Raw genomic sequence first — 22419 nt, 5'->3', positions numbered from 1 at the left:
TGAAGAGTAAACAAATGGCAGCCCAGTAAACTTGGCACAGACTCTCATGTTCTGACGTCGAACGTGCTGTTGAACAGCAACTCAAGCTACTGTACTCCCCGGTGCCTCAGTCTCCCATAAGCCCAAAAAAAAGAAGGTACTGTTTCCCGATTCTCCACACATGGATGCTTTCAGGATACAAAGGCAGAGCCTTTAGCATTGAAAGTGGTTTTGTGAGTCTGCAGGCCAGCAACATCAGCATCACCTGGGAGCTTGTTAGAAGTGCAAATTCTTAGTTCCCACCACAGGGCTACTAAGTCAGAATCTGCAGTTTAACAAGCTCTCCAGGTGATTCATTTACACATTGAAGTTTGAGAAGAGCCGTAAGCTGTGCAGGTAGGCTTTAAGGAGAAGGTACGAAACATGATTTTAGAAGTTGTTTTGATTTTGAATTTGCAATCACAGTAAAACCAAAGGAACTCTCAGCAAGGATTCCTGGGCATGCTTACCAAAAAGACAAAAAAAAAATTGAAAAAGTCTGAAAAACAGATTTGAGGCTCAACCTTCAGGTAGTTAAATGCACAGTGAGGCACTGTTTAGAGCCTTACTCAGAAAATTCTGAAATGGAATTGATTAGATGGATGGACGGACGAATGGATGAATGGATGGATGGATGGTCAGTCTTAGGTCATAATCATTGCCACACAAATCTAGAACTTAATTATTTTCTATGGGCTTTATTTAGTGCAGTTAGATCTCAAGCGCACAGGTAAATATCCTGACAGGTTCATACCAAAGGTATATTTAGATCTCCTGGGATATACAGCCCTGGGCTGGCTACAAAGCAGGTGCTCAACAAGGCTCTGGTATTGCACCAATGACCACCTGCTTAATCCTCCTCACTTAATTCAGAACAGCTATTCCTCACCTGTGGTCCAGAAGGGTGACATAGCCAACCCGTTTGTTCTTTTGCACATGTTTAGGCTGGCTTAAAGACCATCACCACCCTCATTCCTGGTCCTTCCCAAAGTGGCATGCTTCACAGATGATTTTAGTACTGCATGACTAACGGGATGAGCTGGGATTTGGAGACCAGGAGACACAGGTTTAATTTCTGGCTCTATCGTCTGTTTGGGAAAGTCATATAACCCTCTCTCTGACCCTCAGTTTCCCATGCCATCTACCAGGCAGAGGTTGTTAGGATGAGACCAGTTAAAGCCTATAGCACACATAGCAGAGTGTGGAGGCAGTGCAAATACAAATCAATACACTGATTTGTACTTCAGGATATTTTTGTATCAAGTTTCCAAACTGATCCAGTACAACTCTCTCACTTTAGAGATGGAAAAAGTGAGGCCTGGGGATGAGAATTGCTTTGCCCAAAGTCACGCAGTGTGATGCAAATACAGTCAGAATTAGGATCCTAGAAACCCCCAACTCCTAAAACACTCTGTTTTCAAACTCTTAGCAAATATAGAAGTCTTTCTGCAAATTAAAACTTACAAAATGGCTCAATATACTAAACAAGTAACAAGCCAAGCCTGCCTTGATTACTGACGTCCTTTTTACTTATCTCCCTTCTGCCCCATGGTGGCAATCCAAGGACACCTCCTCATCACCTTTAAACTCTCCCCAACCCCACATTTGAGTAATTGAAGACTCAATCCACCTGAAACCTCAGGGCCAGTAAATGAATCACGGCAGGTCTTATCATTAGATGGATTCTCTCCTCACCAGACCACCTAGGGGTTTTCAAGTTCCTGCAATTCCCAGAGGACTTGAACTTTCTCACACATCCATCTCTACTGGGAACCATTAAGCTGACATCACCATTCTCCACACTTCATAAATGATTCTAACATCTGGAAATGGGAACCACCTGCAAGTGCCTTAGCCAGAGATCACCTTATCACACAAGGGTATGCAAACTCAAGTTCAGGTGAGATGAGAAAGGCATTCCATAAAATGCCACTAAGGCCAAAGATTAATCATTGGGGGCTAAAAGTATGCAGAGAAAGAATGTTCCAGTCAGAAAATTTGGACTTGAATCCCAGCTCTGCCACTTTCTAACTGGAATGATAATTAACCTCTCTGAACTTCAGTAGAACAGCAGATATTAAGAAAATCAATTTCAGAGTCATTTTTAGGTTCAAATCCTGGTTCTGTTGCATACTTATTGAGTCACTTTGGGTGAGCTGACGAATCTCTATTAGCTTTAGTTTTTACAAATACAGAAAAAGAAAAAAACTACTTTATAGGGTTGCCATTAGGATTCAAAGAGATAATCTGCATCAAATACTTATCACAGTGCCTTGCCTGAGTTAAGCAGAATGACTTAACCACAACCGAATCAATAAAATGGGATCAACCTTCCTGAGAGCTGCTGCAAAAATCAAACCCAACAGCCGTGATGAGCAGGGTGCCTGGTACCAATAGATTCAATAAACGGAATCCTCTGCTATTATGAGTAATCGCTCCTCAACCCTATGCACTTACCTCTCTTAGCCACAGAAGCTTCGGGGCCTGCATTTCCACGGACATCACGCCCCCAACGTACTGCAGGACACTGTGCTTGGTTTCGTTGATCCTGTGGACCTGAGTGACCGCCCGGTGGTCCAGCCACATGATGATGTTTCGATGAGAATCCCCTAGCAAAAACAAGGGAGATGAGGACACAGGTGCATCCTTATCCTTCTAATTCAAGGGGGCACTTATGGATTCCCAAGGGCAAAAATCTGCAAAACTGCTTGTATAATTTCACACATCAACAAGAAACAAGCGAAAGGACCACCACCAACACTGACTAGTACATCCTACCCAAATCTCGAACCCTTCAAGAGATGTGCTCTTTGAATATAGTCCCAGGGTTAAACGTCTAAACGAAAAACCAGTCAAGATCCACCAATTAATTGTATTACCATTCATTCTCTCTCAACTTTTCCCCTTCCTTTCCTATCCCACCTATTCTAGAAAAACTTTTCTGGGTATATACTCAAGAAAAGAGCCAATGAAATAAGCCTAAAACAATACTTCAGCTTTCTAAGGTATGTCTCCTTGAAATATGGACAAATATTTTAGGTATAATATCATATACATTTACATAATGGCTTTTATTTGCCTATATTCTCACTTCCTCTAGTCACTCTAATTAAAATTAGTTAATTTAAGTGTTTTTCCTCACTCAGTTGGTTTGTTTGGTGGGGTGGGAATCACTGGAATTTTTTTTTCCATTCTGGAACAAGGCAGACCTAATGGGGAACGTTCTTTCAGTATAGGCAGAAATATTGAGAAAGTTATTTAATTTTTCTTAGCCTAAGCGTCCTTATCTGCAAAATGTAGCATATAAGGCTTAACTGAGATTTTTCATTCATTGAACAAAAGATAATGTGCATAAAGGATATGGCAAGTACTTGTCACATAGTAGGCCCTCAAGAGGAATAAATCACAGGAAACAGAACTTAAAATCAGCTGGAAAAGGAGAATGGGCAGTGTCCCTCACATCCTACCTCTACCATCCTGCAGCCCACAGAGAAACTAATTGCCCCTTTCCCTCTTCCCCAGACTCTGCTAATTCATCCTGCACTGATGGGCAAGCCAATATTCTTTTCACAGTCCTCTGCTTCCTCTGATGGCAAAATGCAGAGAACAGCAAAGAATATACCTGGGAGATTATAAACGGGGAAGATAAAAGGGACCCAAGAGTAATTGAGATAGGCACTTCACACGTTATTTTACTTATTGGCAAAATAACTGCAGCAATTATATAATTTTGCTAATAATGAGTGTTTATAAAGCTGCGCATGCACGTTTGTGTGTGTGTGTCCCAAGCCTTGTGCTGAACCTCTTGCACACATCGTCTCATTTAATCCTTAAAACAACTCTGAGATCTAGGCCGTTTTCAATGACAAACTGACTCCGAGATTGAAGACATGCCTACTACCTCACAGCTGGGAAAAGCACAAAGTGTGCTTTGAAAGTAGATCTGTGCAGGGAATGGATAAATAAATTAGTAAAACAAATTTAAACTCGAGCTACACACATCAACATGAATAATGACACCAGCTGGGGTATTTTTAAACACAGTATATATTGTTTGTTGTTGTGGGTATACACACATGTGGTAAAAGCACAGAAGAAATGTGTTTGTGAACACCAGCTATGGCAGAACCATTACCTGCTGGGCAGAGGGGCAGGGGAGGGGGAGGGCATGGACTGAAGCTTCAAGTGGTTCTTTCTTAAAAAAAAAAAAAAAGGACTTGTGGCAAATGTGGCAAAACCTCATCTGTTTATCCTCATACATGCATAGGAGGCTGTTATCTTATTTTCCTTACTCTTCCATATATTTGAAAAAGAATTTTTTAAACTTACAAAAAAAGTCAGCCTAAGGACACATCTAAATTAGGTCATCATCGTAATGAGTCAAGGACTCACTCATTGGTTTGCCTGCCTGGAGAGATTTCAGGTCCCACAAAAACTCCTCAAACAACAGTAATACATTTAAAATAAGAGAAAGTACATGAACCCTTCCATAGGTACATCTAAGATTTTGTTTAAACAGCTGAGTGATTCTACTGTAGGACAAAACTGCATAAAGTTCTGGTTCTCAACCCTAGTTTCACATTAGAATCTCCTGGGATAGCTTTAAAAATACTGATGTCCAGGTCCTATTCCAGAACCATCACGGAATCAGACTGTGGGTATGTGGGCACACATTCGTAAACACACACACACACAATGTGGGTGTGTGGGTGTTGGGGGGGACAATATCTGCATTGCATCTTAAATATTGTATAGAATCTGTCTGCAGCTGCTTCAAGACAAAAACACCTGTTGCTAAACTTTCTATTGTAAAGACAGACGGATCAGCCGCTACTACCTCTACATGAAGAGGCTCTCAGAATGACACACTGAGCATTGTGTAGAATCAATTACTTTATTATATTTATTATGATTATTAATTAACAGTGTTCATTACAGACAACAACCTGGAAGTTAATCTTTTTTTCAGTGCCTGTAGAAAATCACAAATAAATGACTCCACTGAAAGTTCATTTCATCTTTTATTAAGCATCTGCTACATGCCAGGCACAGGGCTGGGTACCGGGATACCAAGAAGAATGTGCCACAGTCTCTGTCCTTACGGAACATGTGGGTAAGTGGAAAAACAGTCTGTATGGAGTGATGACTGCTGGGACAGAAGTCCTGGCCATGGTACAGAGAGAAGGAAGAGCATAGAGAAGGCCCCAGTTAGCTGAGCCCGAGGCTGCACAGGGAGCTTCCAAGAGGCAAGAAAGCTTTAGGTTAATTCTGAAAATGACTGGCCATTGGATAAGCAGGTGAAGAAGGAGTGAGGGAGGAGGGGCTACACAATAGAAACAGCACGTGAAACCAACAGAGCACAGACCCATAAAGGCATCATATTTTAAGAGAACTGGAAATAATCTGGTAGAGCAGAATTTGGGTTACATAGTCAGTTTACCTTAGGGCAGATCATTTATCCCTGTACTCATTCAATTAATACTGTGAACATCTCACAGAAGGTGTTCCAGGGATACTTGAAGGAAATGACTGTGAATCAGAAAACCATCTAAATATTAGGTTTCTGTTACAGAGTAACCTAGGTAGTAACTTCCTCCCTGACCCTAAATTATCTCCCTTGGTTCCTCTCCCTCCCAAGAGCTACTGTGGCTGGAATGATTCACCCAGTCACGGTCTGAGCTAGGTGGGTTGCAGAGGTAGGAAGCACACAGCAATGGCACCTCTGTCCAACCCAGCACTGGTCTGATCTTGAAAAGGAAGAAAGACCAAATAAGAAAAGGCAAACAATGAAACTATGTTATCTTGTAGGTCAGTGTTCTCAAACTAGTGTACTTAATTTCCTTGGGATTTTTTTTTTCTTTTTCTTTTTCTTTTTGGTTACCATCTAAAGAAGGTAAGTTTTGCTGGTCTTATGGGTTTGGTTTTAATGGTGATGGTTAATTTCCTGACCCCACTCCCTGCTCTTCACAATTACTCCAATTAACCAATCAAGAATGGGTCATTATCAGGTAAGCAGAAGTCTTTAAAGACCCTCTTAATTCATCCTTAAAATTTGAATTTCATTTTCTAGTACAGGCTAATCCATTGCAGTTAAAATCTAACCTTAATAGAACCTGTTGAAAGGCAAGAAACTGGTGAGGGCACCTGCAGCTGGATGCATTTGATGAACGGGTACATTTTAACCTTTTAGGTGGAATACAATTTTTTCAACACTTATAATTCAGGTTGCAACCTAGGTAACACTTTTAATAGGAGAACTGTCAACAGGAGGCAATTCTCTCTACAATGAGAAAAAAGATGGCACCTGGGAGGGTGCTGGTATAAGCAGGTTTAACAAGGAACTCTTCCTTTACTTCAGATGTTCTTATTCCTAATGTTTTAGCTGTCCATTCATCTGCACCCAGTAATTCTCCACATATTAGAATTATCGAGAAAACTTTAAAAACACTGATGCCCTAGCCTCATCCCAAGCCAACTGAATACAAACCCTGGGGGTAAGGCTCATGAATTGGTAATCTTAAAAGATCTCCAGTTGATTCTAATATGCTACCAGAGTTAAAAACCATGTGTTTTAGCAGATTAGAAGGTACAGAGTCCTTGGAACTTAGGGCTCTTAACATCTAAAGTCCCATCCAAGATGAGAATTCCTCCCACAGCCTCCCTAATCAGACCATCACCTGACCGCTACTTAAAACAAGCCAACAAAGAAGTGCTGGCAGCCTCCCCAAGCAGCCCACTCCATGGCTGGAGAGGGCTTGCTGCTGTGAGCTGAGGTCTGTAGGTTCAGTCCCATTCCTTGGGTCTCTGCTCTCTGAAGTGGTCTAGACGGGGACTGCCCTGTCCTCCTGGGCCGGAACAATGCCAGCTGAGCCAGTGGTCAGCCACTGAGAACAAGGACCACTCATATTCGTCTCTGAAGCCCCAAGACTTCATCAGACAGGGATTGGCACACAGGGGGTGCTAGTAAATGTGGCATAAATAGAAAAAAATGTGTGTGTGTATGTGTGTGTGTAAAAGATGGTCACCATTACCACCGTGCTCTAATCATTCATCCATTTGCATACTTTTGCAGGGCATGTCATTTATAAAAATCACTGTTCCATGCATTAGGTCCATAGGAGTAAGTAAGACACATTCTCCTAACTTAAGGAATTCATAACCGGACTGAAGAAACTTTTCTGAGCATTCAGGCGTCTGGCTCTCACTTAATTCTCACAGCAAAGCTACTGTTTCATTATGCCCATTCTTTCAGAGGAGAAACCAAGCCATGGAGATGTTAAGTGACTCACTCAAGGTGTCAAAGCTCGGCAGCAGCAGGGCTAAGATCTGGGATTGCCTGACTCCAATGACAGGGTGTCCCAGCGTGCCCCAGTACCCACGGCCGCCAATTAAGAAAGGTGTTGCTACAGCAGTGTCCACTACTAAGGAGTCTTTAATACAGCCTAGCCCAAAACATGCTTGTGATACCTACGTTGGCAACAACCGACTGAAAATGCAGAGAGTCACACTCCTTTTAGATGGAGCATGCAATTTCCAGTGCACCATAGTCTCCACTGCTCCCAAATGTCTGCCACTCATCAAGAGGTTACATGTCAGTTGAAATTTATCTCTGCACATGTGCTGTCGTTTTTCTCAAATCTGGCGCACTATATTCATTTACATTACCTACCTGACTTTTGGGTTTGCAACCTCAGTGCTAGCACTACTGGCTAGAGTATCCCAAAAGGGACACATCCTCACCACCCATGAAAAATTTCTGACAGTGGATAAAAGTTGGCACTTACATTTGAAACAGCTCATTACAGTACTCATGAGTGTAATGAGAGAGTGCAATGAGAGTGTAATGAGAGTGTATTAGAACAACATCATTAAATGGGAATGTCTTTGGTCTGGCTATTGAAAATAGAGAGACCATTTGTTTCTAGCTTTTGTGTGAGATGTGGTCCTGTCTGTCTTATTCTATTTTCTTTAAGTGAACTTGATTCACCCACTCAAATGAATGTGGTGGAGGAGCTTCATATGCAAAACAACTGCAGGCACAGACAACACTCCCTTCCTTGAAAAGGCCCAGACCACTTACCTGTTTCAAGGCTACTCACTCTGAGCTAATGATCCCACATCCATCCTACATCAGATTTTCTACTGTGGCTCCTGTGCATTACGGAGCCAAGTCTCTTCCTAATCCACCTAATCCCAATGTCACCCCTCTCCTACTAACTGCTGCCCAAGCTTTAACCTCTAGGGACATGATTTCGGGGCTCCATGCTCCACCTGTAAATCTCACTAACAGTGATAACACTGATATCATGCTCCACCTGGGCCCCAGCCAGTCTCCCACCACCAAGAAAAGAGAGAGAAATGGTCCTACCTTCATGATTCACTGGTAAAGGACGAAACTGCTTATCCAAAACAACCAGAGAACACGTGGCATCAAACCCAAGCCCTCGAATTTGGTTGAAATCAATCCCTTGTACAACTTTCTGTTTTAAAAACAAATAAACAAAAACATAAATTAAAATACAGGCTTTTAAAAGACTGAAAACAGTTATGACTAGAAGGAAATGAATGGCAGAATAAAGTATTTACAACAGAAAACAAATAAAAGTTCAATATCACTAAAATATCAGAAGATCCTATAAATTAATTTAAAAGACAACCAATCTAATTGAAAACTAAGCAAAGGACATGACAAGTCACTTCATAAAATAAAAAGAAATAGTCAAAGAGTATATAAAAAGATTCCCAACTCCACTAAAATTAAATAAATGCAAATAAAAATACCCCAATCTTTGTTTTTCTTATTGGCAAAAATGTAAAAAATTAAGAGTATATAGTAGTGGCAAGACAGAGAGAAGTGGACCTTCTTTTACATTATTCTAACAGTGTGATAATTTAGTACAAATTTTAAAGAATATAGTATAGTATTTATTAAAATTAAAAAGTGCATAACTTTTGACCCAGCAATCCTACTCCTAGGAACCTATCTTAGTGAATTATTAGCATGAGTAAGTAAAATTACATATAAACAAAGGTTAACTGTTTAAGAATACACCTAAAAATTGGAAGAACTACTTTTATTAAATAAATTATGGTATACCTGTAAAACAGAATTTTCTACAGCCATTAAAAATGAAGAGGTAGAGAAGCATCTTCTGGGTGTGGTAGTATGAAGAGGTATAAAAGCATAAAACTGGACAAAATCATCAAAAACAACCATTTTGGGGCTATGGAACTTGGCCGAAGCCACATAAGAAACTGAGAAACAGTCTTTCTTGAAAAATAAAATTGCACCTAAAACATTCCCACAAAACAACAACTCCAGGACCAGATGGACTCATTGGGAAGTTCCGTGAAACATTCAAGGAATAAACAATACCACTCCTATACAAATTTGTTTAGGATATAGTGAAGGAGAGAACATTTTCCAACATTTCATGGCCAATACTACCCTGATACCAAAGCCAAACAAAGATATCAAATTAAAAGGACACTGTAGACCAATAACTGCCATGAACATAAGTGTAAAAATCCTTAACAAAATATTAACAAACCAATATTGCAACATATAAAACATTCATTATACACCATGACCATGTGGGGTTACCCCAGGAATGCAAGAGTCGCTTAATATCCATAAATCAATTAATGTATAACATATACTAATAGAATAAAGCACAAATACCAAATGATCATCTCAACAGATGCAAAAACAAATAAATAAATAAATAAATAATTAAAAACACTCAATAAACCAAGAAAGAAGGGACCTTCCACACCTGATAAACGGCATCTACAAAAACCTATAGTCAACATCATACTTTACAATAAAATGAATGATTCTTTCCAATTAAAAACAAAGCAAGGCTGTTCTCTTTCACCACTTCTATTCAACCTTGTACTGGTGGTTCTGGCCAATGCAATGAGGCAAGAAAAAGACAGTTAAAGCATACAGATAGGAAAGGAAGACGTTAAAGCGTATTATTTTGCAGAAGACATAATCCCATATGCAGAAAATCCTTAGAAATTTATCAAAAAGAAAAATCTACCTGAACTAATAAGCAACCTTAGTAAGATCACAGGATACAAGATGAACATATAAAAATCAATTGCACTTCTATACACTAGCAACTAACATATCAAAATTGACATACAAAAATAATTCTGATCACAGTAGCATCAGAAAAACAAAATACTCAGGAATTAACTTATCAAAAGAAGTTCAAAACCTATACCCCAAAAACTACAAAACATTGCTACAAAAGAAACTACAAATTGGAGAAATATGCCATATTCATGAAATAGAAAATTCAACATTGCTGAGATGGCAATCTCAAATTAATCTACAGATTCTACACAACACCTATTAAAATCCCAGAAGGTTTTTTTTTTTAAGAAAATGACAAGCTGTTCCTAATTTATACAGAAATGTAAAGGACATAGAAAACACAGAAAAGTCTAACCACTTTTGAAAAGAAAGAACAAAGTTGTAGAACTTATGCTACCTGATTTCAAATTACAATAAAATTACCATTACTAAGTCAGTGTGGCATTGGCATAAGGATAAATTTATACATCAATGGAACAGAATAGAAACATAAGAAATATACCCAAACTTGTATGATCAATTGATTTTTTATAAGGTGCCAAGACAATTCAACCAGGTAAGGACAGACTGTATGACAGTAGTACTAAAAGAACTAAATGCCCATATGCAAAAAAAAAAAAAAGAACATATACTTTTTGACTTTTACCTTACACCATACACAAAAATTGACTCAAAAAATGTATCATATCTGCAAATGTAAGAATTAAAACTATAAAACTTACAGGAGAAAATCTTTATGACATGAGCTAGACAAAGATTTATTAAAAAGCAAGACTCATAAAAGAAAAAATAATAAATTTGACTTCATCAGAATTTTAAAATTTTTCTCTTTAAAAGAAACAGTAAGAAAATGAAAAGATAAGCTAAACATCGGGAGAAAACATTTGTAATTCATACACCTGATAACAGACATATATGGAATATATAAAGAACTCTTATAACTCAATAATAAGAGGATAAACAACCCAGTTACAAAATGGGCAGAAGATTTAAATATACACATCACCAAAGAAGACAAATGGCCAAAGCACACAAAAATATGCTCAACATCATTAGTCATTAAGGAAATGCATATTAAAATCACAAAGAGCTACTACTACACACCTACAATAACAGCTATAATATAAAAGAGTGACAATACCAAGTGTTAGAAAATTATGGAGAAAGTGGAATCCTCGTACATTGCTGGTGGAAGTGTAAACTACAGCCATTTTGGGAAAGAAGTTTGGCACTTTATGAAACATAATTTATCACACAACTCAGCAATTTCACTCCTAGGTATCCACCCAGGAAAAATAAAAATGTAGGTCAACATAAAGACTTGTATGTGAATATTCACAGCAGCATTGTTCATAATACCCTAAAACTGTAAACAAATCAAATGTTCATCATGGTTTAACCAAATGTTGAAACCACGTGTGTTATATCCACACAACAGTATAATACTCAGCAAGAGTACTATCTGTGCAACCACAAGAATGAACCTTAAAAACATTATGCTAAGTGAAAGAAGTCAGACACAAAAGAAGCCATGTTGTATGATTCCATTTACGTGAAATTTCTAGAAAAGAATAACTATAAAGACAGAAAACAGTTATCTATGACTGGGGCTGGGGACTGACTACAAACAGGCATAAGGGAACTTTTGGGGGGTAACAGAACTATTCTAAAATTGAATTATGGTGATGATTGCACAAATGTGTAAATTTAATAAAATCACTGAATTATACATTTACAATGGATGATTTTATAGTATGTAAATTATACCCCAAGCTGTTAAATATTTTTTTACAAAGTTGAGCTATAAAAGACGAAATGGAAATACATCCATGATATATTAATAAGGTACAAAAAACCCAAAAAGAATATACAACAAATTGCTAATAGTGGTTGCCTCTGAGAACAGAAATGACAGCTGGAGGAGATGGGAGATTTTTCACTTTGTCATGTAATTTTTTAAGCTGGAGAATAACAGACTTATTGATTAATTCTATTTTTAAATTTTTGTTTCTATGGTTTCCTTTTGTGAAAAAGCATGAGTGATCATACTCATTAACATTTCCTGCCAACTTAAAACATGACAACAACCTTTTAAATACCACAAAAGTCAACTCAAATGTGTCCATCACCATTTAAAATGCACAAGTCTTCTTTTTTCCTGTTTTGGAATGTTGGACTTGTCATTTAGGATTCTGTTTCTTACTATTTAACGGGTTCCTCAAATAAGAACTACACATAATTATTACAGATTTTTCAACAAAGAAAAGCATTAATTTTTTTCAAATAATAACAACAATAAATTATAAAATGCCACCATATATTGAGCACCTATTGAGTGCCAGGTACTTACAAACATCATCTTATTTAATCCTTACAAAGCCCACTGAGGAAACATTTAGTATTTCCATTTCTTAAAAAAATAAGTGGAAGACTGGGGAGGGAAGGGAACAGCAAGCGGGCTCCAAAGATTGAGAATTTGAACTTAATCCTGTCGTACAGCCAGTCGATGGCAGAGCCAGAATTCAAACTCAGAGCCTGTGTTCTTCCTACTCCGCCACTGCCTGCCTGCCCAAGAGACCCACCCTGCAGAGAGGGCATGTGCTCTGTGCAAGAACATCGCTAGTGAGCCATCTGGGATGCCTGGCAATTCCTTTGCCCCACATCACCAGGTGAATGCCCTGTACACCTTTACTACACTGATCCATCAAGACTTAGAGGAATGTGAGCCGCAAACCCAAGTCCCTGTCAGCATGGCCTCATGACAATGACCCACAAAGACCTGGTTTCAGATCCTAGCTCTGTCACTCTGGCTATGTGACCCAGGGCATGTTACACAATTCCAGCCATTCTAATCACCCCCTTGCCTTGCTGGATCATGTCTCTGTAGCATTTATAAGCATGGCCTCCTCTACCTGGAATGTCCTTCCAACTTGGCTTGGAAATCACTGGGTAGTGGCTAAGATCAATGGTACTGGGTGCAGACTCCCTGAGTTCGAAACCTGGCTCTGCCACCGACTAGTCATGTGACTTTGGGAAGCCAGAAAACCAGTTTCCTTGGTTACACAAAGCTATTACTTAGAGCTACATCTCCTAATGATGTTATGAGAATTCAGCAAAATAAGGTGTGATTAGCCCAACATCTGGCATTTGGTGCACAATAAGTAGCAGCCATTATTTGAGGAAATTAGCTGCCTCCAATCTTCTTTGAACTCATGGAGCATCAATCTATCAATCAACAAGCCAGCCCTAACTTCTACCTGTCTTGCGGCCCTATTGGTCTCTGTGCCCAGACAGTGCACGCCTGACTTGGACAAGCCCACCCCACATAGGCCTGCAATTAGTCAAGAGAGGAACTGGGAGGGAACATGTAGAAGATGCAATAAAACTCAATACCACAAGGCAGCTTTGGAGTAGAAACAAGCATGGGCTACAGTGTCAAAAGAGCCACCTTCTGGTTCCAACTCCACCACTTCCGGATCAGGTAATCTTGCACTAATCTCATCACCTTTCTGAGCCTCAGGTTCCTGAGAGAGAGAGAACTCCTAGGTAAGGATCAAGAGCGTCAATTAGTTTGAAAGTGCTCTGGAACCGATAAACCTTTGTAGGAAATATGAAGGATGGAAAACTCACTCGATGCCTTACTAATTGTGTTCATGGAATCTTTCTGATGTATGAAGCATAGCATGCTCTGTGTGTCATGTAAGCACATATAAAATGACAGGATAAACAACTGAAAAGACTGGATAAACTCAAATCCTCCTAAGAATTACGGTGGGAGCGACTTTCCAGTAGAAGAAAAGAAAATATTCTCTACAATCTACTTTATGAATCCCCTCGAAGACCTACAGAGTTCTATATTCTAACCATGGCCTTTCAGCCTCAAAAGTGCAGTGTCTCCATCTCTAAAACGGAAACCTATCACAAGGAACTGGAGGAATAATTGTGACATGCATTTAAACCTGATTTGGTTAGGCAGCCACTGTCATTTCCCCAGCCTTATATGGAAATGCCTTATGACCATGCTCATCGTGCTTATCATGAGGACCCCCTCCACTCCCCAACCCCAGCCCCTTCTAAACCATCTCAGAGAGATGGCTGTCAGGGTCACACTACCCAGAAGGCCCCTGGGACTTGACCTGCTGACCTGAGGATTCTTTTTTATACGCTCATTAATGGAAGAAGAAAGCAGGCTAGTAAACTCACCCCAACAGCTTGGCATCAAGGGAATTTCCTAGGCTAGAGAGAAAGCACATTGCTCTGCTAAAGAATTTCCAGAGAAGGAGACTTCTGCAACTTCATTCGGTAACCTGGTCCATGTCTCACAACTGTCAACTCGTAGCTACGGGGCAGCAAACAAATGTTTGGGGAAGGGATTGTGCATCGCTTTGTTCTGACTGTGGGAACCAGTTCAATTCTGCATGTGTTTTAAATCAGCAGGCTGTGCCATATTGGGTGGGGAGACAGCGTTCCTCAGAAATCTTCCAAACTGAGAACTGGAGGGTCAGAGGCATACCTGGTTTTATCTTTAGCTGTATTTGGAGCAAGGGTCAAAGCCTGGGGCCTCACGGAATCCAGCTTGCAGTAGAGTTCTGTGTGGCTGGTACTGTATTCTTTTGAATCTTGATTTGAATGCCTTTGTCAGCTTTGGGGGTGTGCATGAGGTTATGAAATCCCCAGTTCCCTCAGGCCCATCACTCCCTGTTGCCTACACAATTCAATTACTCATTCAGTCAATCAGCAAATACAATCAAGCCCCTTCTAAGGTCATGCTGTGCACACTTCTGGGCATTTGGGAAACAATGGAAAGCAAAATATTTTTTTTAATTCCTCACTGTTTTGGAGGTTACGTTGTAAGGATATACAACAGACTATAAACCGAAAAAATTATATAGTGTATGTACAGTATACTAGAAAGTGATGTCAGGGGGATCAGGAATGCCGGAGAAGGGGAAGGTAGTTGCTGAGAAAGTGAGATTTGAGGAAACACCTGTAGGACCCGAGGAGCTGACCCTGTAGAAAACTGCAGAAAAAGTGTTTCAGGAAGGAGACCAGCCAGTGCAAAGGCCCTGAGGTGGGAATAACAACAAGGCTAATACAGCTTGTGTGGGGTGTATGTTACCTGCAAGGCCCCTGGAGGCCTTCAGTTTTACAAAATCTACTCTAGTGACCAGTAAAATGAACAAATCCAGTCCTGGTCCATTACCTACACAGCATCCTAGCTCAGGTGTGGTACTGTCCCTTGAACATAAGGTAGAGAGATAGAGGCCAAACACTGCCATTTATGTCAGTGACACCAACATTCCTCCAAGAACAGAAACTCTGAAACTGCCTCTACCTCCTCCCTTTCCATCGTCACCAGGTCCTGTTAGATCTTCCTTCCAAAGTCTCTCAGTCTTGCGCTGCCTCTTTATTCCTCGGCCAACATCCTAACCCAGCCCTTCATTTATTAAAGAGATAGTATTAACCACCTACATGTGCCACCATAGAGGACACATGCTCAACAAGACAGACATAGCCCCAGGCCTCCCAGACCTTATGGTTCAAACAAATCTCAGCTTCCAGAACTTCATTAGAAGAAGGAAATTGCCTCCTAACTGGCATCCTTGAATTTAGTTTCTGTTCCTCCAAGCCATCCTGAATCTGTTGCTGGTCAGTCTGAAACCCAGGATGATTCTAGAAGAGCTCCCAAGTGGCCTCAGAACCAGCCACCCCAGGTATGCCCCCATCACCAATTCCAGCTCCCCTTCCTCCTCCTACTGGAAACCACCTGCTCCAGCCGGGGTTGACTCTAACTTTTCCACCTAAGCGCTTCCGTCCGTAATATTCCTCCTGAACAGCCACTCTTAGTGTTCTCAAGTCTCACTTTTAACCCTACATCCTTCCTCAAGCTTTCTTCATTGATTGGGAGTAGGGAGGTCCCAATGTCTTGAGTCATTCATTCTTTTTACATTTCCAGGGTCTACTATACGTTAGGACCTGGGTGAGCAAACTATAGTTCCTACCCTCCTGCGGCACAAAATCTAGTAGAAAAGACAGCTATTAATCCACAAATGGGAATTATTTTATTTTACTTCATTTATTTTGTTATGTTATTACTTGATTATAGAATGATTTTACTATTTGATATTAATCAAAAAATGAATGATTGGGCTTCCCTGGTGGCGCGGTGGTTGAGAGTCTGCCTGCCAATGCAGGGGACGCGGGTTCGAGCCCTGGTCTGGGAAGATCCCACATGCCACGGAGCGGCTGGGCCCATGAGCCACAGCTGCTGAGCCTGCGCGTCTGGAGCCTGTGCTCTGCAACAAGAGAGGCCAACGCACTGCGATGACGAGTGGCCCCCGCTCGCCGCAACTAGAGAAAGCCCTCGCACAGAAACGAAGACCCAACACAGCCATGAACAGATAAATAAATAATAAATAAAATTAAATTTAAAAAAAAAATGAATGATTCACAAACCATGTGAAGTTCTATGAAGAAAAAGTACGAGAGATGTGAAAACACTGAGTAAAATAGGACTTAGTTGGGAGGTAACATTGGGCGAGAAAAGGCTTCCTCCTTGAACAACTGCCTTTTGAACTAAGATCCAGCGCAGCACTACCCAAGGGACCTTCTGCAGTGATGGACATGTTCTGTATCCGTGCTGTCCAGCACAGCAGCCACCAGCCACACGTGGCTGCCGAGCCCTTGAAGCGTGGCTACTGCAATGGAGGAACCAAATTTTAAACTCTATTTAATTTTAACTAAATTTAAACGGTGACATGTGGCTAGTGACTGCTGTATCGGACAGTATGGATCTAAGGATGAAGAGGAGTGAACTATGTCAGCAGAAGGCAGGAAGAGTGTGCAGAAAGAAGAAAGAATGTGTGCAAAAGTCCGGCCAGAGGACAGGGGGAGCAGTGCATGTGTGGGATTATGACAGAAGGAGAATATGGGTGGAAGGCAGAGCTGAGAGAAGCAACATGAGATGAGCCAAGAGCAGGCTGAAACCAAACCACACAGCACCTACAGGCCATGTTAAGGATTCTGAGTTATATCCAGGCAGTAGTATGGGGCTACAGAAGAGCTGTAAGCAAAAGAGGGACCTGATCAAGTTAGCATTAACATATATCTATCATTCCAGCTCAAGAAGGAGCACAATTGGAGAGGGGAAGGGCATAGACATAGATGAGGAGGTCAGTTACATTCCAATGTTAATCCAGACAAAAGATGAAGGTATGTGGTGTTGGAGATGGAGGGAATACAGAGATCTGGCCTGAGTTCAGGCTTATCACCCACTTCCTGGGTGACTTAGGGAAAGTCACTTAACTCTCTGGATCTCAGTATTTCTTTTCAATTTAACATGGGAATAACAACCCCTCCCCTACCCACCTTGTATGACAATCAAATGGATAGGAACATACTTGGTAAACCATAAAGGTTCTATAAATATAGGAGGTTGACATGATTGCTCAGTCCCACATGGGTGACTCCCTCTTCTGCTCCTTCTCTCTCCAACCATTACTCATACAGCTGGTACAATTTAGAACAAAATGGTATTTCGTTGGCTTCATGGGTATTATTTTTTTCCATGCAACTGAACTATTTCATCCTTAGGGGCAGAGAACTTGTTGTAGCCCTCGCTCCCATATATAATCTAGTGCTTAGCAAACAGCATAGCACATAGTAGGTGCTCAATAAATATTTGCAGACTAATGACACTTGACAAATACCTGCTGGCTGAATGATACCTCCAGCTTATCTTCTTCCTAATGGAAGCTGTTACTAGACACTACCTTGCAACGTTCTTGCCTTGTTGAGGTGATTAAGATTTGCGGCTCCAAAAAGGGATATAAGCCCTTAAAATCAAGGATGACATAAGCTATAGGACTTGTGTGTTTCCATAGAAATCTTTAGATGTGTGGGCATCAACCCAATAAAGACTTGACAATTTCAGGGGCAGTGGTGAGTAGAACAGAGAAGAGGATTTGGAGCCATCTCAGTAGGGGTCTAGGTCTGTCTCTAATACTCATTAGTTTCAGAGCCTCAATATCCTCACGTGTCAAATAGGAAGTATGGCAAGCTATGTCATAGAGTTATTGCAACATTTGAACAAGATGAGGGATGTCAGAATGTTTTTTGTTCGCTTGTTTTTAGCTCTGAGTAACATTAATTCAGCAACCATTTACTGAGCATCAAATTTGTGCCAAGCAATGTGTTAGATGCTGTGGACACAGAGATGACACTCTCCAAGAGTTCAGCTCATGGTTAAAACAAGTCACCAATTAAAACACAATCTGGTAAGGACCAGATAATGATACAGGTGAAGACGTGCGCTCTGGGGCAGCAGAGAGGGGTTTCTCACCCTCTTTCTTCTGAGGTTGTCAAGGGCGGGCAGGGACTGTCAGCGGTCAACCAGGAAGGGTCCCAGGGGGAAGTAATGCTTAAGCTTACCTTAAAAGGTACCCAGGAGCTGGGCAGGTTAAAAAAAAAGGTAAGAGAAGAGCATGCCAGATAATGAAAACAACAGATACTTCACTCATTCACGTACTCAACAGACATGAATGGGGCACATTACAAGTGAGGAACTCTAAGGAAATACAGATAAACAAGATATGACCCCTGCTCGGGGGGCACACATTTTCCACATAAGCAGACAGCTGGGTAAAGGCACTTGTAATTCAGAATGCTTAATATAACAATCAGGATAAGCTCAAAGTTCTCCATTCAGTGCCAAGTTAAAAAAAAAATTCAGGTAGCTTAATACGATTTCGAAGATGCGGGCATGTGGAATAAGATGAGGCTGAAGAGAGGGACAAAAAAAGAGCAAGAGGGAGACAGCAGCAGCCCAACCCCTGACTTTGGGTGGTTACTTTACCTCTTAACAGCTCATTTCTTCCAGCTCTAAAACAGAGTTCATAATAAATTGGTGAAGCCACTATGGAAAACAGTATGGAGGTTCTTAAAAAAACTAAAGATAGAGCTACCATATGATCCAGCAATCCCACTCTTGGGCATATATCAGAGAAAAACATGGTTCGAAAGGATACATGCACCCCAATGTTCACTGCAGCATTATTTACAATAGCCAAGACATGGAAGCAACCTACATGACCATCAACAGAGGAATGGATAAAGAAGATGTGGTACATATATACAATGGAATATTACTCAGCCATAAAAGAGAATGAAATGATGCCATTTGCAGCAACATGGATGGACCTAGAGATTATCATACTAAGTGAACTAAGCCAGACAGAGGACTAATATCATATAATATTGCTTGCATGTGGAATCTAAAAAAAAAAAAAAAAAGATACAAATGAACTTAGATACAAAATAGAACTAGACCTACAAACACAGAAAACAAACTTATGGATACCAAAAGGAAAAGGGTAGGGGGATAAATTAGGAGTTTGGGATTAACATGGGCACACTACTATATATAAAACAGATAACCAACAAGGACCTACTGTATAGCACAAGGAACTCTACTCAATATTTTTTAATAACCAATAAGACAAAAGAATCTGAAAAAAATAGTACACCTGAAAATAACACAACATTGTAAATCAACTATATTTCAGTTTTTTTTTTTTTAAAAAAAAGAGGCTGTTGTGTGGATAAAATGAAGTGATTGGTATGAAGTGTTCAGCATGGTACCTGGAACATAACCAGTGCCCAAGAAATGTGAGCTGCCATCATCATCATCATACTGTTACTGTTGTTCTTATTGTTTTTATTAACTTGACTAAGGGGAAAGCGTCTCAGGCAATGTGAGCAACTTAGGGAAAAGGAAGCAGTAAGTACAGCTGCTCTCAAACTCTTGACTTCCTTAAGTCCTTGAGAAAGACAAGACAGGTCGGGATGCATTTTATGTCACCCCTTGCCCCAGCCCATTGCTTCTCAAAATCTTACATGGAAAGAACCCTAACGACAAAAGGAGTGAATATTCCCATGAGGTGCCTCCCTTACTGACATTGACTTCTCAGTATTTCATCTCAGAAGTTCACTCTCCTCCAGAATCTACTCATTTCTGTTATTGTCATCGTCATCGCCATAGGAATCATAGCGCTTACTCACTTCCAGGCACTGTTACGACATTTTATATGCATTAACTCATTTAATCCTCACAACGACCCAATGCAGATAGGTACAGTCATCATTCCATTTTACAGATGATGAAACTCAAGCAAGACACCATAAGTAACTTGTCCAAGATGACAAGCTAATAAATGTTGAAACTGGGATGTCAATCCAGGCAGTCTGGCTCCAGAATCTGTGCTCTCTGGTGTGTTACCACTCTAATATAAACAAGCTTCCCTCCTTCAACCTCACATAGCAATACAGCTGTGAGTAGATGTGTCATGTTTATCATATGGCTTCTGACATGCGGCCACATGGCCATACCCCATGTGAGGGGAACAGCCTAAGACCCAATAGCTTTATCCAGGTTTGCTACAGAGAGACATCCTCACTAAGGACAAATGCCCAGAGCACTCACGTGGCTAACGGGGCTCAAGCAGATGAAGAGGTGGCTGCCACCGGGAAATGATTAAAAATCCAACATTAAACCAAGTTGTACTTAGAGGAGACCTGTTTTAAAGTAGCTTTTCATCAGGGGATTATATTTTCTTCTTGACAATTTCCTGAATGGCGAGAAAGGCTATATGTTGGAAGAACAAAGGAGACCCAAGGGCAAAGAGTAGAAGATTCTCACCAACGCGGGGGCTGGGACGGGGCGGGGGGAGGGGAGGGAGGAGGAAAATTAAACAGGCAGAAGAGAAGATGTGCCCCCCTTTTATTCCTATATAATGCTCCAGTGCCTCCCACCCCGACCTTCTCTCCCTGCCTTCTTCTCCGGGGGCACTAACATCAGCCCAGAGCTCATTAAAGTTTAAACAGACTGATCAATACGGACAGAATGGTGAATTGTCCATCTGCAAATTACCAAGCCCTTCATGAATATTTAAGGAACTAAACTAGGAACAGTGAGAAGAGAGAACCCAGGACTTTATTTTTCCCTCTGGAAAAAACTACAAAAGCATCTCTGTCGTTCCTGATCACCAGGATATAAAACCAGTCGAGTGAAACTAAAAGGGAACAATTCTCATCCAGCATCACTCCTGTTCCCAAGCCAGCAAGCTGACCGCAAACCAAGGCCACTCAAGATAAACGTCTACCTGGCACAACTCAGAGATGCACTAGGCTTGCCTGACTTCCTTCCTTTCTCAGAACCCACCGTGTTCTCAGGCCACTGTGGCTTTGCACATGCAGTTCCCTCTGAACAAAATGAGGTTCCCCTCATTTGTCCACTTGGAAGGCAGGACAGTCCAGTGACTTAAGGGTGCAGCACTGGAGTCAGATTGCCTTTCTTACTTACTAACTGCCTTTGTTTCCTCCTCAGTAAAATGAAGGTACCTTTATAGGGTCGTTGTGAGGATCCGACTACATAATGCATGTTAACACGTTTTACACAGCACTGGGCACACCTGAGGGCACAGTAGAGGTCATCTACGGTTATCAGTGACATCTTCACATTCGGTCACATCTGACTGAATCCTCTGTCTACATGTTCTGCATCCTCCATCCTGTCTACCTGGAGCCCCTCAGTGTTGGCCCCTTCCTCAGCTCTAGCCACAGTCACTTTGCTCCCAGCACCTATCACGTTACATCCCAGCTGTCTCTTGGTCTCTGCCATAGACCATGAGCTCCCTAAAGGCAAAGCCTGTGTCTAAAGTTACCCCGACGTTGTCCCTGGCACCAGATGGACACACTACACACACTCAGCAGGCGGGAGCAGGGGAACACGCGTGAGAACGCGAGAGTTGAGGCCGTACCTTTGTGACGATGCAGCATGCAGCCCAGATGTCCTCGGAGGACTGCTCGTGGTGGTTGAACTGAGGCTCCCAGTGGTTGATTGGCTGGTCTGCGAAAGCCAAGAGGGTGCCCCTCTGGTCCACCAGAGCTGCACGGACACTGCCTGTCCCCACGTCCACACCCACGTAGTAGCTCCCGAGTTCCTGATCTCCACCGGGCATTGCCGTCCCTCCACCTGCGGGGATCAAGGGCAAAACCACGTGAAGACCAAGTGGGTCTGCAAAGCCAAGCATGGGACAACTTGAAAGTGGAAATGAAGGGATGCGGCTGATGAACTGGTAGCCATTGATTATTTATTCATCCAACAAAACGTTCATTGCTGCCAGGGTGCTAACAGGCACTGAGCTAGGTAGTGGGTAAACAGACAGGCATGACCTCAGACATGGAGTTTCTGTTCTTGGAAGGGAGTCAGATGGTGAGCATTTACGAACTGCATTAAT

The 22419-nt window shown here is 41.3% G+C and overlaps 1 protein-coding gene across 7 annotated transcripts in view; it reads right to left on the bottom strand.

Annotated features, from left to right (window-relative positions):
- FGGY (FGGY carbohydrate kinase domain containing) overlaps positions 1-22419 on the bottom strand; it is a 411167-nt gene that overhangs the window by 368334 nt on the left and 20414 nt on the right. For all 7 annotated transcript variants that reach the window (XM_059898898.1, XM_059898889.1, XM_059898942.1 and 4 more), the window contains 3 exons: positions 21940-22154; positions 8387-8498; positions 2476-2627 (listed from right to left, as the gene is read on the bottom strand). In XM_059898898.1, coding sequence (XP_059754881.1) covers positions 2476-2627; positions 8387-8498; positions 21940-22140 — 465 coding nt within the window. In that variant the 5' untranslated portion in view covers positions 22141-22154. The remainder of the gene's footprint in view (positions 1-2475; positions 2628-8386; positions 8499-21939; positions 22155-22419) is intronic.

The sequence above is a fragment of the Balaenoptera ricei genome, chromosome 1 (genome assembly GCF_028023285.1).
Source record: "Balaenoptera ricei isolate mBalRic1 chromosome 1, mBalRic1.hap2, whole genome shotgun sequence".
Classification (NCBI taxonomy): domain Eukaryota; kingdom Metazoa; phylum Chordata; class Mammalia; order Artiodactyla; family Balaenopteridae; genus Balaenoptera; species Balaenoptera ricei.
This window is presented reverse-complemented; position numbering and strand designations above follow the sequence as displayed.